This window comes from Drosophila persimilis, unplaced genomic scaffold (genome assembly GCF_003286085.1).
Source record: "Drosophila persimilis strain 14011-0111.01,24,50 unplaced genomic scaffold, DperRS2 tig00000000-arrow-pilon, whole genome shotgun sequence".
Classification (NCBI taxonomy): domain Eukaryota; kingdom Metazoa; phylum Arthropoda; class Insecta; order Diptera; family Drosophilidae; genus Drosophila; species Drosophila persimilis.
In genome coordinates, this window is record NW_020825288.1 from 21,524,940 (window position 1) to 21,539,713 (window position 14,774).

Here is a 14,774-nt window from a genome sequence, read left to right on the forward strand (position 1 = left end):
AAAGGGCGAAGGGGGCGACTGAACCCTGATTAACCCCAGAGTTAGAATAAAAAGATCCCTAAAAGGTCCCTCATAATTTCTACGAAACTGGAAATTGAATTGTCTAATTAGGCGCTGCTAAAGCAACATTTGCTAATTGCTTATAAATTGTTAAATGCTCGCCAAACAGCTGACAGGCGACAAAGGGTTAATGACGGAGGCTACCAGCATCCAGAATCCCGGAAGGTGTATGTATATGCACATCCTGGACAGGGCAGGACAGGGCAATTAGCAGGCGAAACAAATGACCATTTTGTGTTAATTAGCGGATTGCCTTCCATTTTCGGATGGTTGGGTTCCATTCGTGAATGGGTGTGGGCTTTCGGGGGCTTTAGTTTTTGGATGGGTGCATGAGTGACGGACACTGGCGGGGGGTTGCGGTTGATTAGCATTGACAACTAATCGGATTGGCCAGTTGTTGAAGCATGTTTAGCTACTTAATGGCTTACAAGCTCTGCTTACGATTTCTTTAGTGGTTTGAATCGGGCACTGCTTATGGTTTTTGTTGGTGCCTGACTAAGATTGAGTTTGTGACTTGGGGCTCTGATTAAGATGGAGTTGTTGACTCGGAAAACTGATCGAAATTCAATTAATGAGTTGAACAAATCAACTAAATGCATTTTCACCAACAAAGTTGTGCACTTTTCCTCCTTTTCGATCCCAGATCCACAAACAGTGTGGGAGACAGCTCGGAGGAGATGGGAAAATTTAATTAAAATGCCAAATCCAATCCACAGCTACCACTGACTACCTGGAAAACCCAACCGCCCACAAACTGCAATCAATCACAGAAATTAAAAATATTCACTCAAGTCCTAGGAAAAACGTGGGGACCAAGAAAGAGAAGACAAAAGAAAAAAACGGATTAAAAAGAAGGGAAATAAAAACCCACACCACACAAACACAAGCACACAAAAAAGTGACTTGAAAATAAATAGATTTATCTTCAGGTCCCACAAGATGGGAGATTGCCAGTCGATGTGAATGAGGGAAACGGTTAGGGGCGTAACTGGGTGTGCACACATGCGATTCTTGATTTCTAGCACCACTAAAAAAAATAGGAATGTTATCTTTTCTTTTTTGTTTTCAAATGAAAATTGAGGAGGGTTGCCAAAGAAAACTCTTGAAAATCTTTTTTTCTAGTTGAGCAATGAATAAGTTTGTATTTCGGGGCAATGCGTTTAACATTAACATCGATCAAGCTTTCAATAGTTCAAAGTTTGATTAACTTACAGTATGCTGTCATATATTTACATGAATAACTTACAAAAATTAGCTTTCCTTTAGAGAACATAAATGTCTGCGTGCTTCTCGCGACTCTTTTTTAGTACATCTGATTAGAGATAATTATAAACTATTTGGTATCTTATTAAACTAAGAGAAACATAAACTGTTTAAGCCGGTGGTTGCTTGGTTACTTTCTTCATTAATCCTTTGATCCTTCCTCCTACTTCTTTGGTCGAACGACGAGTCGAGTTTACTTTAGCAAATAGTCCATTTCCGATTTGGTGGTGGACATGTACTGATCCAGCTCCTTGTCCAGATCCTCGCGTTTGACCTCTTCACGTGGACCGCCTTTGCCTTTGCCTAGGGGTACAAGAAAATACATGAGATTAGAATGGGATTCCACAGAAATGGGGGTCAAAATTATTGAGAAAGAAATTCCAAGTTCAGCTGCTGCAGAGCCTCCGGTTCCAGTTGGGTGTCCATTTAGCTGTGCGGCTCATGACTTGTAACGCTTTTACCTGCAGCCTGACGACCAGTACGAGTACGACTGCGTCCCCGACGAGCCTGTTCCTGCTGTGGCCCTGGTTTGCCACCTCCACCTCCTGCGCGGCCCTTGTTGGTCTTGCCCTTGCTGGCATTGCTTTTGCTATTGTTTCTGTTACCATTTTTGTTGGCGGCGGCCCCCTTGGCACCGGAACCTTTAGCAGCGCCAGCGCTGCGGCCACGGCGGTTGCGTGTTTTGTTGGCCCTTCCCGGGGTAGCGGCGGCAGCAGTGACAGCAGCGGCAGCAGGTCGATTGCGTGAGCGCGAGCGACGTGTGGAGGCTGCATTGGAGCCCGAAGCAGCACCTCCCCCAGCAGCAGCAGCAGCCCTAGCAGCAGATCTGTAAAGGAAAAGTTTGTATAGGTATTTGATTTTTAATGATTTTGTTGCAGGAGAACTTACCTTCCACGTGGACGTCCTCGTCGTCCGGCAAGGGAAGCGGACACCCCCTTCTGTGGGGGATTGGCATTGCGACGCTTCTCCACCCGCCCGCCAGCCACACCACGTAGTTTGCTCGATGCACGGCGCGGATTCTTCGCCTGGTTATTCTTCGCACCGACCTTGCTCTGGCCTGGACGCACGCCCAGACGCTGCTTGACCGAGACACGGGGTGTTTGTTGTCCAGCCCTAGTACCCGACTGCTGGCGACGATCGCGTCCACGATTGCGACTCTGAGAGCGTGTACGAGTTAACTGAGAGCCGGCGCTGCGTCCGCGACTCTGCGAGCGAGAACGTTCATTGCGAGCGCTCACTTGGGGAAGGCGGGAACGGGAACGGCTGCGGGAGCGTCCACGGGTCTGATGAAGATTATACTGCTGCTGCTGCTGCCTAATCAGCTGACGCTGATGTCGCTCAACACGCTCGGAGGCGCCACCCACAGAGGGCCGACGGTTTCCCAGTCGCTGGCGAAGGCCGCCCACTGCCGAGGCGGAGCGACGAGTGCTGCTGCCGCTGCGACGACGTGTCAGATTGCTGTTAGCGACGAGATCGGCACGCATCCTGCACAGTTAGCGGATATGTAGAAGCAGAAGTACAGAGATGTTTCATTGCAGTGGGTGTCTGGCCATTGGGTTATAGTCGAGGATTCTTACGTTGCTACCCGGGTCACATTGTTCGACCGCATGGGCTTTCCATTGGGGGCCAGGCGCACCGATTTGATGCCGCCCACGCGTGCTCCGCGTACGCCGCCGCCAGTGTTCCGTAAGCTTCTCTGTAAGGATGCATAAGGTTTGTGGATGGATTTTTTTGTTTGATAACAATCGGAGTTGAAGGAGCGCAGCATCTGTTTTTTTTTTTGGGAGTTTTACAGCGAGCGTGTTTGAGTTCAAGTTTAAGTTTGAAAGTCTCTCTAGAAAGAGAGTCTAGATTTGGGAGTCTGCGTTGGCGTTGGCTGGACAACAGGAGGGACTAACCGACAGAGACACATCGCACACACAGAGACACTCAAAACCCATGTCGAATGTGGCCTGGAACAACGCAGAAGGCGTTCCGCTCCAATTTGTCAATGATTGTCGTCCATTGTCCGAGTCTCCTTCTCCTGGCCAAGTCAGTTATTTATCAAGCTGATGCTCATATCCCAGAGTTATATGATATCTTGTGGTTGAGATCTGTCATGGCTTGTCTGTTTGTTTTTTGGATTTGGGGAAACGTACGCGCTTCAGTTTGAGGGCCGTCTGCACGGTGTGCTTCCGTTTGAACTCCTGCAGCAGGCGGGAATTGGCCGCCGATGCAATTGGATTTGCCACATTGCTGTCCACAATCCTGCGGCTGCGGCTCTGAGAGCGGCTCCGGCGTCCACGGCCATTGACTGCCAGTTGCTCCTGCTTCTGTCTGGATTGCATCTGGGTGAATCGTTCGTTTAACGATATTCCGGTCTGAACCATTTTTAGTTTGTTCTTTTTGTATGTATTATTTTGTGGTAAATTATTTATCTGCAACTTTGTTGGTTTGGTGGATTTCTATTTATCGATCACTGATTTCCGTTTACAGTTAGACTGCGTGTGCGTTGAGCTTGAAACTTGGTTTGCAACTGAAATGAAATAAGGAATGGAAATCTATTTTATACTATAACAGGTAGAAAACGATGTGAAAGGCGAAGGATACGGTTGCAGGTAGGTGGCATTGCAAAAGGCAGCTGACGACAGCCATAAACGCTAAGCACACGCGAGCGAGCACTTTCTCAATCCATCAATAAATCTGCAGCTGGTATGAAAATGCAGCCGTGCATGGGATTTTCACTCGACATGTTCGCAACACCTTCTATCATCGGGCGTCGGGGGTTGCGTTTTATGAGACTCTACTGTATTCTATTTATAGTTGCTACAACAACTACAACAAACAGACATTTTGAGGGGGCGAGACTGATTCATTCCATTAAATGGGGTCACGCCTATTCTTATGCATATGTATATATGTTCTGTATACTAGCGTTATTTCAATTTGTACTTACATTTACGACTCCGTTTAGCGTTTTCAGTCCCCTGCTGAGGCGCAAGAATGTAATGTCCCACGCTGATGCGTGAAAATTACCAACACAGGCGCAATTTTCTCCTATAAAGCCTAGTCTCAATTTGCACGCACTTTTTCCAGTTCGAAATGCTTCCCTTATCGGTGTGAGTACTTTTCCAAATAACTATTTGTTTGTAGAATACTGCTCGTACAGTTGTTTGAATGCGATAAGATATGTTTATTCTGATGATTTCCGTATTTTCTTCGCAGTTTGTTTTAAAATTTGGATGACAAACGCTGGTATACAGACAAGCAGTGTGACTGAGCGTCAGAAAAATACCTAAATATACCGTGTCATTTTCAAAATATACCGTATTTGGCAGGCCATGGGTGGCGAAAAACAGGGTTTCCAGCTATCCATCCATGGTGGAAAAAATTTAAATTTATTTTTTGAAGGAATATATTTAAGGACAAGGGGTACAAATCGCACTTCTTCTATCATTTCTTCTATAAATCGTACTTCTTCTATCATTTATTCCAATGCATTGTATTTAAATCCTTGTCGCTCATTCACTTTCAAGCAATTTCTATATGGCGCTCGAGTTTAGTGGGAATTGCTTCTTTTTTTTGGATTTGCTCTCTATTTTGTAGTGGGATATCCTCTCTTCGCAGCATTTCCTTCACACCCTAATGATAAGCATATTAAAGAATTTCGGAAATGTTTGTCAACTAGTCCATCTCTTTTTTAAAGCTATCATAACGAAATTTTGCAGTTTATTGTCTTATTGCAGATACCAAGAATTGGTATGTGGCCTGGCTGAGGGTTCTATCTAGCTATTAATATTCGACGGAATATTAAAAACGAGAAATATGGTTTTCAATCCTTGACGGAAGCCGGTTAACCTACTGTAGACCAAGGGGGTATTTTAATATCCCACCGCAAATTAATATTAAATTATTTTAGTGCAGTTCAGGTAAAAGATATGGTTTTTTAAGTGCAGAAAAAAGATTGCATGAATCTACAAGCAGAATTTACACTCAGTAATATTTTCCGCCATCTACCTCAAGTCGTTGAACTGTTTAAATAGGGGGCTTAAGAGGGCTACGTTCCTTTTTTCGTCGGTATATATTTTGGTATATTTCTGAGGGTCAAAACGTATATTTATCGCCAAGTCACTGAATTTCTTGCCACTGTTGATCGTTGGTGCTTTAACTTTTTTCTATAAGCAATGCAATATATATGAAAATTTAAGATCATACCTTCTTGTAGGAGATTGATTTAGTAATCGGATAAAATTATGAGTTCGGAGCTGATGAATTTATCCAGCTAGTAATATTCGACGGAATATCAAAAACGAGGAAGATGTATGATGGAACATGTTAATTCGTCAGTATATTTACGGTATATTTTGAAAATGGAACGGTATATTTTGGTATATTTCTGAGGGTCAGACCGTAAATTTGATTCGCGTTCACACTGATTCCAATCCAAATGAACTCTTACGGTTTGTAGAAATTAAAAACTTAATTTAAACTGCTTTACCACAAGAATTCACCAACACAAAAGGAGCGACAGCCATACCGCCAGTGCCCCATAGACGAGTTGATATTTTTGAGTGCCCGCCCTGTGTTCGGTTCGCTTTTATTTCACAATTTCTGTTTTCTTTTGTTTGCCCTCCTCGTTTGCCATCATACATTTTTTTGTGTATTATATTTTGTGTGTTATTGTTTATTGTACATTTTCGTTTCAATTTCGATGAAGCACAAGAACATACAGCCACAGCCACATCCATATAGTAGCACACAGAAAGTACAAAACTGAGACTGAAACTGAATAGACGCAAAAACACCGACAACGAGACGACCCTTTCCACAATCAAAATGGCAAAAATGTACGGAAAGGGTAAGAGTAAGTACACGCCAAAAGAACACACATTAATTCTAACATAAATATACTTAAATGTTAACATCTACTGACACGCTTTTAGTTAGCTAAAACATTCGATTCGATTCCGCAGGCATGCTCTCTAAAGTATAATGTTTTAACAAAAATTACCCCTGTGTGACCGGTCTAATGGCTCTGATCCTTCTCTCCATAGCGACCGTAGAGTCCGAAGAGCAGCAGAAAAGAAGATGGCAAATAGAACTAGAGTTTGTGCAGTGTCTCTCCAATCCAAATTATCTCAACTGTAAGTGTCGAACCAAAGATAAGATCATTCAAAAAAGGAACGCCTTTCTACACATAGTATGTTGTCTTATTGTAGTCCTGGCCCAACGTGGCTACTTCAAGGACCAATCGTTCATCAACTATCTAAAGTACTTGCAATACTGGAAGGAGCCGGACTATGCCAAATACCTCATGTACCCGATGTGCCTGTACTTCCTGGATCTCCTGCAATACGAACACTTTCGTCGCGAGATCGTCAACTCGCAGTGCTGCAAGTTCATCGATGATCAGGCCATACTCCAGTGGCAGCACTACACCAGGAAGCGAATCAAACTCATGGAGAATGCCGCGGCAGCGCAACAGCAGCAACAACAGCAGCAACAGCAACAACTGCAACAAAGCAATGGTGGCGAAGCCGCCACAGCTGGCGAGGCGGCAGCCACGGGGGGTATGATGGCCACAGCTAATGGCAATGGCACGGCATCCGCCGCTGAGGCACAGCCATTAGGGGGCTCGGTGCAACGGGGCGAGCCTGGCCAGTCGCAGGCAGTGATTCCACAACAACAGCAGCAACAAATCAATGGCTTGGCCACAGCGTCAAACATCAAATTAGAATTAAATTAACGATGGCAATTGAAAGTTAACAAAATAAACTAGTCTAAGTCTTCTAAAAGTCTCTCTTTAGCTGTCTCCCCGCCTCTACAGTCGTCTCCTTTTGTTGGTAGTAAACGCCTTAGTAATCCCCATTTTAAACTGCATTCACAGCCACACTTGAAGATGCCGCCGCCGCCTGAGGATGAAGCCATCGCCCACAAGGGACATTTCTATGGCGTCTACTTGCTATGCAGCCAGAGCCTCGACTCGCGCTATCGTGCAAAATGCTATGTGGGCTTCACCGTCAATCCCAAGCGACGTATCAAGCAGCATAATCGTGGCTGCGATTTCGGTGGAGCAAAGAAGACCAGCAAGAAGGGGCCCTGGCAGATGGTCATGATTGTCCATGGCTTTCCCAACAATATCTCGGCCCTGCAGTTCGAGTGGGCCTGGCAGCAGCCCACGCTCTCCACCCGCTTGAAGATCTTTCCCGATCTGAAGCGCAAGAAGCCCAAGGAGACGCATTTTGATTACAATTTTAGGATTCTCAATCGCATGCTGGGCGTGGGGCCGTGGCATCGTCTAGCACTCACCATCCGCTGGCTGGAAACGGACTATGAGCGTGCGTTTGACCTGCCGATACCCTGCCACATGGAGATTGTCAGCGGAAAGGTGTCCATCTCCGCCTCGCAGCGTAAACTGGAGGAGGCTACCGGTACTGCTCCGCCTGTTGCCTGGGCCCACGAGTGTCACCTCTGCATGCAAAGCATCGAACAGCCGGAGCGTTCACGGCTGGGCTGCACCAACCCCACTTGCCGGCTGACCTGCCACATGCTGTGCCTCGCCAGCTATCTGCTGGGCGATGAGCCCGGCCAATACATACCCATTGGTGGCGAGTGTCCGCTGTGCGAGACCCGACTCAGTTGGTCCGCCCTGCTGCAGCGGAAACGTCTCCAGCTGGGAGTGCCCGAGGAGATGCAGGACAACGAAGAGGAGGACCTGAGCGATGATGGGCCCGATGTGGACAGCGATGTAGAGGTCCAAGAATTCAGTGATTAATGTGATGTCCTGTCTTAGTATTTTACTAGGATTTTTAACAGAAAACCCATCGACGGTAAAATAGCGCTGTAAAAGTGTCAGTTAGATTAGAAATGTGGACTTTTAGTTTGAATCTCATTTTAATCAGCTGCTCCCATGGTGGGGGGCCCTTGCCGATCAAAAAAACGTTGGTAAAATCATAAATATCGAAATATCGTTAAAAGCTCAAGCAATATTTGTTTATTTATATATAAATAATGTTTGTAATATATCCCCACTTCGAGACGTTTTTCTTTCAGCTGCAAAATCTTTCGCTGTCACTGAAAATATCCACCAATTGAGCATTTACACTTTCAAATGGAGAAGAGCTAGGTCCTTGTCAGCCCCTTAGGCTTAGCAGCTTCCCCTTTCCACAGCGGCAGGTGCCTCGTCTACTTTTACTTCATCGGCATCCTTGGACACCATCTAAAAAGGGAATACAATGATTATACAATTTAATATAAACCACACATGTGGTACCTTCGTCAGCTTTGGAATCGATCTCGACTTTTATTTTATTTATTTATATTATTTATTATATTTTTATTTTTATTATTCTTCGCCATTTTTCTCGCGACAAACAAAGTTACTGACAGATTTTCGAAATTTGAATAATACAGATAAAATTAACGTGGGGTTGTCTTTAAAAATATCGAAACATATAGGTATAAGTAGTTTTAGAAACTATCTTGTGCGAGTATATAAGACTTGTATAAATTTTAAAATTTTGTTTTTTCTTTGGCGTCTAGCTTGTGTCTCCTGCAGTTATTCTTTGAATTACTTGTCATTGCGGCGACTCTTACAAACTTCCCAGAGCGTCTTCTGCTCTTCTCTTATATTCGCTTCACGCACGTCCAAGGGATTAATCGTTTCGTTGTTATCATCGTTGGGTTGTTCCATTAAATCGGGTCGCAGTCTTACTATCTGATCTAGGACGTCGTTCATCAACAGTGTAGTCTGACCGTCGTCATCGTCTTCAGCAGTGAATAGGCCATATTCCACGGCATTGGCCAGGCGATGGGCCAGCAGCGGCTCATAGGGACCATGCAAGTGTGGTGGGCCATTAGCCAGCTCTTTGGGTGGACTTGTAGCCGGGTCATTGGCTGGATTGGATTGCTGCTCATTCACGGATCGGGCTACATCCTGTCCAATGGGTGAATATTGGTTTGCCGACTGCTCTCTAGGTGTAGTCCGCAACAGTCCAGCGTGTTGCAAGGCATGGTACCAGGATTGAGGTACAAGGCGTCCCGAGGGGGTATACGTGGTAAACTGTCTGCTTGCTAATACACGTCGGGTTCTAGCAGCCTCAAACTGAGCACCGAATTGAGGACAATTCCGATGGTGGCATATACATGAAGTTCGAGCTCGAGCCTCTCTGTATGATGGATCCGATTGGAGTGCATTTTCCAAGACCTGCCAAGCTGCATTTGTAGATCGCACGAAATCCGACCGAAAGGGTGCTGGCTGATAAGATCCAGGGATTGAGGGAGAATGTAAGAAAATATCTCCGACTCTATGTCCGCCATAATCAAAGCGGTTTCTGGGTGGATTTGCATTGTTTGGATCCACTCTGGCCAAAGGAGACGCCCCTCTGTGTGATGGATACGACTGGAGTGCATTTGAAGATCGCACGGAATTCGGCTGATGGGATGCTGGCTGATTGGATCCAGGGATTGGGGGAGAATATAAAAAAGTATCTCCGACTCTATATCCGCTATAATCAAAGCGATTTCTGGGTGGATTTGCATTGTTTGGATCCACTATGGCGAAAGCAGACGCTTCTCTGTGTGATGGATACGACTGGAGTGCATTTGAAGATCGCACGGAATCCGGCTGATGGGATGCTGGCTGATTGGATCCAGGGATTGGTGGAGAATATAAAAAAATATCTCCGACTCTATATCCGCTATAATCAAAGCGGTTTCTGGGTGGATTTGCATTGTTTGGATCCACTCTGGCCAAAGGAGACGCCCCTCTGTGTGATGGATACGATTGGAGTGCGTTTGAAGATCGCACGGAATTCGGCTGATGGGATGCTGGCTGATTGGATCCAGGAATTGGGGGAGAATATAAAAAAGTATCTCCGACTCTATATCCGCTATAATCAAAGCGATTTCTGGGTGGATTTGCATTGTTTGGATCCACTCTGGCCAAAGGAGACGCCCCTCTGTGTGATGGATACGATTGGAGTGCGTTTGAAGATCGCACGGAATTCGGCTGATGGGATGCTGGCTGATTGGATCCAGGGATTGGTGGAGAATATAAAAAAATATCTCCGACTCTATATCCGCTATAATCAAAGCGATTTCTGGGTGGGTTTTCTGTGTTGGGATCCGATCTTTGATACTCTACTATCGGCGAATATTCGGTTGAAGTCAGCTCTACGCGTGGACTATAAACATTCCATCGATTCACCTCTCTGTTGGGAGGATATACTATTTCTCTCCCAAAAGCTCCGGTTTGGGTATAGCTATCTCTTCGTGGATTTGTAGCCTGATAACTAGGTGGATTTATAGCCTGATAACTGGGTGCATAAAACTGCTGTTGCATTGGAAAGTGTTGATTGGACTGTCTGCGCGGATTTGGAGTTGCTGGTAGCATCTGCATCCTCCCAAACTGGCTAGTCGACTCTGGCCACTGATCGGTTGAATATCCAGCTCGTCGCATTCTAGTCCACAGTTGATATGCTGGGTTACTCCCGATAAGAGGTTCGTAATCCTCTATGGTTGGATTAGAAGACTGATTTCCAGCTGGATTTGCAGGATATGCATTCCTATCCCTACCCCAGTGCCCATTCACATAATACCTCTCAAAATGCCCAATATCAAATGTTGGATGTGTACGCTGAGTCACTACGATCGGTAAACGTGAACCAATGAGTGGTTGTAGTTGCGCAAGCATGTCCAATCTGGAGCCGAGCGGACAGGGGTTGAGTCGTAGCCCGTCGATATAGTGACGACGAAGTTCCTAGACGATATAGTGACACGAATATATTAAGTTAAGAGGAGATGATTGGCGGCTATTAATACTCACTTCATAGCTTTCCTCCTCATTTTCGTCCTCGTCATCTTCGTCATCGTCTTCTTCTTCTGTTTCGTCGTTATTCTCGTCGCCATCTTCTTCATTCGGAACTTCTTCTTCTTCGTTTTCTTCGTCAGCCTGGTCGTCCCCGTCCTCTCCTTCTCCACCATTGTTCTCTGGATCACCATGGCGTTCAAGTTCGTCAGAAATATTGAAATATTCGTGTGCGCCTGGAATTCGCCTCAAAGTTTCGCCCAAGTTTACTGCCGGTAGCACGAGTAGCTTTGATGACTCTGACTTTAACTGCGTCTCCTGGTATAAGCGCTTGTACTGCACCTGTTGAATTTCAAACTTCATTGCATTCATTGTCCCAATTTTCAACACGACTCAAATATTTTTCACAAAATTCAAACAGTCTCATAAAATAAGTAAGTACTCGATGAAATATTTCCTTAAAATTTTGAGTTCTGAGCCTTTGAAAAACTTTTATGTGCCATCGATAGTATCGATGTTTCAAATCATTCCATTTAAAACTATCAAGTGGCGCCGCTTTCGATGGTTTGACAGCTCTAGGTCGCGCCGGCTCACAAAACTGCCGTTCAGTGTGACCGACCCTCAGAAATATACCGAAATATACCGTATTATTTTAAAATGATACCGTAAATATACTGACAAATTCAAGTTCTGTTTTAAACATTCCTCGTTTTATCCGATTAATGAATCTATTTTATAATTGATTGGATTATTTTAAACACTTGCTTTTATTGGATTTTTATATACCGTTGAAATTTAATTTAATGGGTTGATGAAATCGACAAAATATACCATTATATACCGATATACCGAAATGTGCTGTCTTATTTTTCCACGAAAAAGAGCTAACTACACACCTGCTACATTTCTACGTAATTACCAAAAACGACGTGTACGTGTCAAGAATTGATATCGATACTATCAGAAGTGCGATAGGTGATTTACCAGGGCTGGGGAAAAACAGTGCAAAGCAGTCCGAGAAATTGTTGTTTTTGCCAAAAAGAACAATATAATTGTTATTAATTTATATATATAGCCTGCTATTTTGTTTTCACATAAATACCATGCCGGTGAGTGGGTTCCTGTTGGAGGACATGTGTGTTTTTCTTTGATTCGATTTGCTAAAGACCCCCTGCAAAGCAAGGGTGTACGAAAATATTATTGTCATACATTTAATGAGTTTTTGTTTGTTAGGCCTACCACTCCCAGATCAAGGAGTTCCCCCAACAAGTGGGCAACATGGCCATCCTGCCCCTCCGTACCCAGGTGCGCGGACCAGCGCCCAGTGCCAATGTGGAGAACGACATCATTGATGAGTCACTATACTTTTTCAAAGCCAATGTATTCTTTCGCACATACGAAATCAAAGTAAGAATCCAATATCTACAGTACATACATACATATATGACTATACTCTCGCAATTCCAGTCGGAGGTGGACCGCGTTCTCATCTACGTGACACTGTACATAACGGAATGCCTGAAGCGGCTTAATCGATGCACCAGCAAGGGTCAGGGACAGCAGGAGATGTACAGCCTGGCCATTTCCAAGTTCGACATACCCGGCGACGCTGGCTTCCCCTTGAACGCCGTCTATGCGAAGCCCCAAACGGCCCAGGATTCTGACCTGATGCGTCAGTATCTGTTGCAGCTGCGCCACGAGACCGGCAATCGTGTGGTGGAGAGAGTCTTTAACACCGAGGATGGCAAGCCAAACAAGTGGTGGACGTGCTTTGCGAAGAAGAAGTTCATGGAGAAGAGCCTGGCTGGCCCGGGACAGTAGAGCCGTTCCCGTTCCATTCCAATATCGAATTGCATTGAAACACTGGTAGTATTTCGTTCTATAAAGAAATTTAATACATAAATCATTTAATATCGTTTCGCCCGCTCCTTTATGCAGTATTAACTGTAACAATAACAAAAGGTCGTCTATTGAGACGCAGCCACGGCAACGATATTTAATTGGAAAATCGTTCTAAACAAAGGATTCTAGTATATGTACAACCGACATTAACGATAGAGATGATCCGCTTGCAGATTGGACGCAATCTCAGACTCCCATTTGTCGCCGTTGCAGAGCAGCTTTTCCTTGTTGTACAGCAACTCCTCGTGCGTCTCTGTGGAGAATTCGAAATTGGGTCCCTCGACAATGGCATCCACAGGGCAGGCCTCCTGCGAGCAAAAAGTCAATGAATCGACTTGAAATGATGTAAAAATTTCGACTCCCATTCCTTACCTGACAGAAGCCACAGTAGATGCACTTGGTCATGTCGATATCGTAGCGCGTCGTACGTCTGCTGCCATCGGCACGCTCCTCCGCCTCAATGGTGATGGCCTGGGCGGGGCAGATGGCCTCGCAGAGCTTGCAGGCGATACAACGCTCCTCGCCGCTGGGATAGCGACGCAGGGCGTGCTCGCCCCGGAAGCGGGGACTTAAAGGTCCCTTCTCAAATGGATAGTTGATGGTGGCCGGCTCCTTGAAGATGTGGGCCAGTGTGACGCCAAAGCCGCGGAAGAGCTCGCCAAAGAACATTGATGTCGCCGCCCGGTCGGTGATGTCCTCCATCTCCATGCTCAGTTCCTTGTTATTCACATACACATAGCCCTTTGGGACCTCAACAATGTCTTTGGGTTCGGTCCGCTTGGCGGCCAGCAAGCAGGCGCCATTGGTGCGAAACATGCGCTGACCTGCGGGGGAGACCTATCGTTAATACAGTGCACTTGTGTGAGCCGCCGCGGAACAATAATTGGCCACTTTAGTCCTTTGTTTTGCTATGACATAAGCTTACATAACCTCACTCAATGCGATGCCCATGGAATAGTCGGGTATTTCGCATGTCGCGCTTTGAGTGCAAGGCAAGCTACTGCCCAGCCACTAACCATTGCGGGATGCTGTGAAAATTCGCATAGTAAGCGACATGTCTGCGGCGGCACAGTTCAGGTAAAATTTTTAGATTTTGTTTGATTTTTCCCCGATAAGCAGTGTGACCGCGGATTTATCGTTGAAATATACCGTCCGACCCTCAGAAATATGCCGTCTCATTTTAAAAATATACCGTAAATATACTGACGAATTCAAGTTATATATTTCGTCGAATATTACTAGCTGTTTAGATCTCTCAGCTTTACCCATCCTATCATCCTATTGATGAATAAATTTTGTATAAGATTAACTACCTTTAATTACCCGATTCAAGTTCGATTATCGAAACTATCGTCTGTATATAAGTGGTGCGCGCCAAATAGAAATTGGTTGAAAGTGAATGTGCGAAAAAGATTTAAATGCAATCTATTGGAATAAATGATATACGTAAGAAAGATTTGTGAGCGAAATTCAAAAGATGTTTATATACCCTTTCTTCTTAAATATACCATTATACCATACTTCGGTTGACAAGCAACATTGACGTGACAACAGTGCGACTGTTTTTTTGTTGAACTTTTTTGTTCAAACCTTGTTTTAGTCAAAAACTAGCCAATTTTGTACAACATTGATAGAACTTGGATAATTCGTCAGTATATTCGACGTATATTTCTGGGAATCAGACCGTGTAATTGATCCGTGCTAAATCCGCGGTCACACTGGTTTACATTTACAGTTTGAATCGTAGAACGCAGAAAAATTC

General features: G+C 44.9%; 5 protein-coding genes across 7 annotated transcripts; 3 read left to right on the forward strand and 2 right to left on the reverse strand.

The window, feature by feature from the left end:
- Positions 1 to 1,263: 1,263 nt before the first annotated feature.
- LOC6591980 (CLK4-associating serine/arginine rich protein) lies at positions 1,264 to 4,477 on the reverse strand. The gene is made up of 6 exons (XM_002016988.2): positions 4,259 to 4,477; positions 3,462 to 3,838; positions 2,901 to 3,019; positions 2,212 to 2,808; positions 1,785 to 2,149; positions 1,264 to 1,626 (listed from the first exon to the last, which is right to left on the reverse strand). Exons 2-6 carry the CDS (start codon positions 3,690 to 3,692, stop codon positions 1,517 to 1,519), a joined length of 1,422 nt encoding a protein of 473 aa, XP_002017024.1. The 5' UTR covers positions 3,693 to 3,838; positions 4,259 to 4,477; the 3' UTR covers positions 1,264 to 1,516.
- Positions 4,478 to 5,726: 1,249 nt separating this feature from the next.
- Positions 5,727 to 7,097, forward strand: LOC6591981 (mediator of RNA polymerase II transcription subunit 31). 3 transcript variants are annotated; one of them, XM_026995244.1, is made up of 3 exons: positions 5,727 to 5,762; positions 6,357 to 6,446; positions 6,522 to 7,097. In XM_026995244.1, exons 1-3 carry the CDS (start codon positions 5,750 to 5,752, stop codon positions 7,046 to 7,048), a joined length of 630 nt encoding a protein of 209 aa, XP_026851045.1. In that variant the 5' UTR covers positions 5,727 to 5,749; the 3' UTR covers positions 7,049 to 7,097. The 3 variants fall into 3 exon arrangements, with proteins under 3 accessions (XP_026851045.1, XP_026851044.1, XP_002017025.1); XM_026995243.1 differs by lacking the exon at positions 5,727 to 5,762 and adding an exon at positions 5,982 to 6,160; XM_002016989.2 differs by lacking the exon at positions 5,727 to 5,762 and adding an exon at positions 5,990 to 6,166.
- Positions 7,098 to 7,113: 16 nt separating this feature from the next.
- LOC6591982 (structure-specific endonuclease subunit SLX1 homolog) lies at positions 7,114 to 8,091 on the forward strand. The gene has a single exon (XM_002016990.2). It carries the CDS (start codon positions 7,202 to 7,204, stop codon positions 8,075 to 8,077), a length of 876 nt encoding a protein of 291 aa, XP_002017026.1. The 5' UTR covers positions 7,114 to 7,201; the 3' UTR covers positions 8,078 to 8,091.
- Positions 8,092 to 12,134: 4,043 nt separating this feature from the next.
- Positions 12,135 to 13,021, forward strand: LOC6591984 (actin-related protein 2/3 complex subunit 3). The gene is made up of 3 exons (XM_002016992.2): positions 12,135 to 12,219; positions 12,344 to 12,517; positions 12,578 to 13,021. The coding sequence occupies exons 1-3, from the start codon at positions 12,214 to 12,216 to the stop codon at positions 12,929 to 12,931; spliced, it is 534 nt and encodes a 177-aa protein (XP_002017028.1). The 5' UTR covers positions 12,135 to 12,213; the 3' UTR covers positions 12,932 to 13,021.
- A 57-nt stretch (positions 13,022 to 13,078) lies between these two features.
- On the reverse strand, positions 13,079 to 14,111 carry LOC6592095 (NADH-quinone oxidoreductase subunit I). Its single transcript, XM_002016993.2, has 3 exons — positions 14,029 to 14,111; positions 13,385 to 13,836; positions 13,079 to 13,320 (listed from the first exon to the last, which is right to left on the reverse strand). Exons 1-3 carry the CDS (start codon positions 14,066 to 14,068, stop codon positions 13,159 to 13,161), a joined length of 654 nt encoding a protein of 217 aa, XP_002017029.1. The 5' UTR covers positions 14,069 to 14,111; the 3' UTR covers positions 13,079 to 13,158.
- Between the last annotated feature and the right edge of the window lie 663 nt (positions 14,112 to 14,774).

What these genes read in the sequence shown, in the direction of transcription:
- LOC6591980 (XM_002016988.2), bottom strand. Translation starts at nt 3,692, where the DNA reads ATGGTTCAGACCGGAATATCGTTAAACGAACGATTCACCCAGATGCAA. An exon ending in CGAGGACGTCCACGTGGAAG is followed by an intron (nt 2,150 to 2,211) that starts GTAAGTTCTCCT and finishes TTTCCTTTACAG; the next exon opens with ATCTGCTGCTAGGGCTGCTG. An exon ending in TACTGGTCGTCAGGCTGCAG is followed by an intron (nt 1,627 to 1,784) that starts GTAAAAGCGTTA and finishes TTGTACCCCTAG; the next exon opens with GCAAAGGCAAAGGCGGTCCA.
- LOC6591981 (XM_002016989.2), top strand. Translation starts at nt 6,139, where the DNA reads ATGGCAAAAATGTACGGAAAGGGTAAGA. An exon ending in AATGTACGGAAAGGGTAAGA is followed by an intron (nt 6,167 to 6,356) that starts GTAAGTACACGC and finishes TTCTCTCCATAG; the next exon opens with CGACCGTAGAGTCCGAAGAG. An exon ending in CAATCCAAATTATCTCAACT is followed by an intron (nt 6,447 to 6,521) that starts GTAAGTGTCGAA and finishes GTCTTATTGTAG; the next exon opens with TCCTGGCCCAACGTGGCTAC.
- LOC6591982 (XM_002016990.2), top strand. Translation starts at nt 7,202, where the DNA reads ATGCCGCCGCCGCCTGAGGATGAAGCCATCGCCCACAAGGGACATTTC.
- LOC6591984 (XM_002016992.2), top strand. An exon ending in TTCGCACATACGAAATCAAA is followed by an intron (nt 12,518 to 12,577) that starts GTAAGAATCCAA and finishes TCGCAATTCCAG; the next exon opens with TCGGAGGTGGACCGCGTTCT.
- LOC6592095 (XM_002016993.2), bottom strand. Translation starts at nt 14,068, where the DNA reads ATGTCGCTTACTATGCGAATTTTCACAGCATCCCGCAATG. An exon ending in TTTCACAGCATCCCGCAATG is followed by an intron (nt 13,837 to 14,028) that starts GTTAGTGGCTGG and finishes TCTCCCCCGCAG; the next exon opens with GTCAGCGCATGTTTCGCACC. An exon ending in TCTACTGTGGCTTCTGTCAG is followed by an intron (nt 13,321 to 13,384) that starts GTAAGGAATGGG and finishes TTTTGCTCGCAG; the next exon opens with GAGGCCTGCCCTGTGGATGC.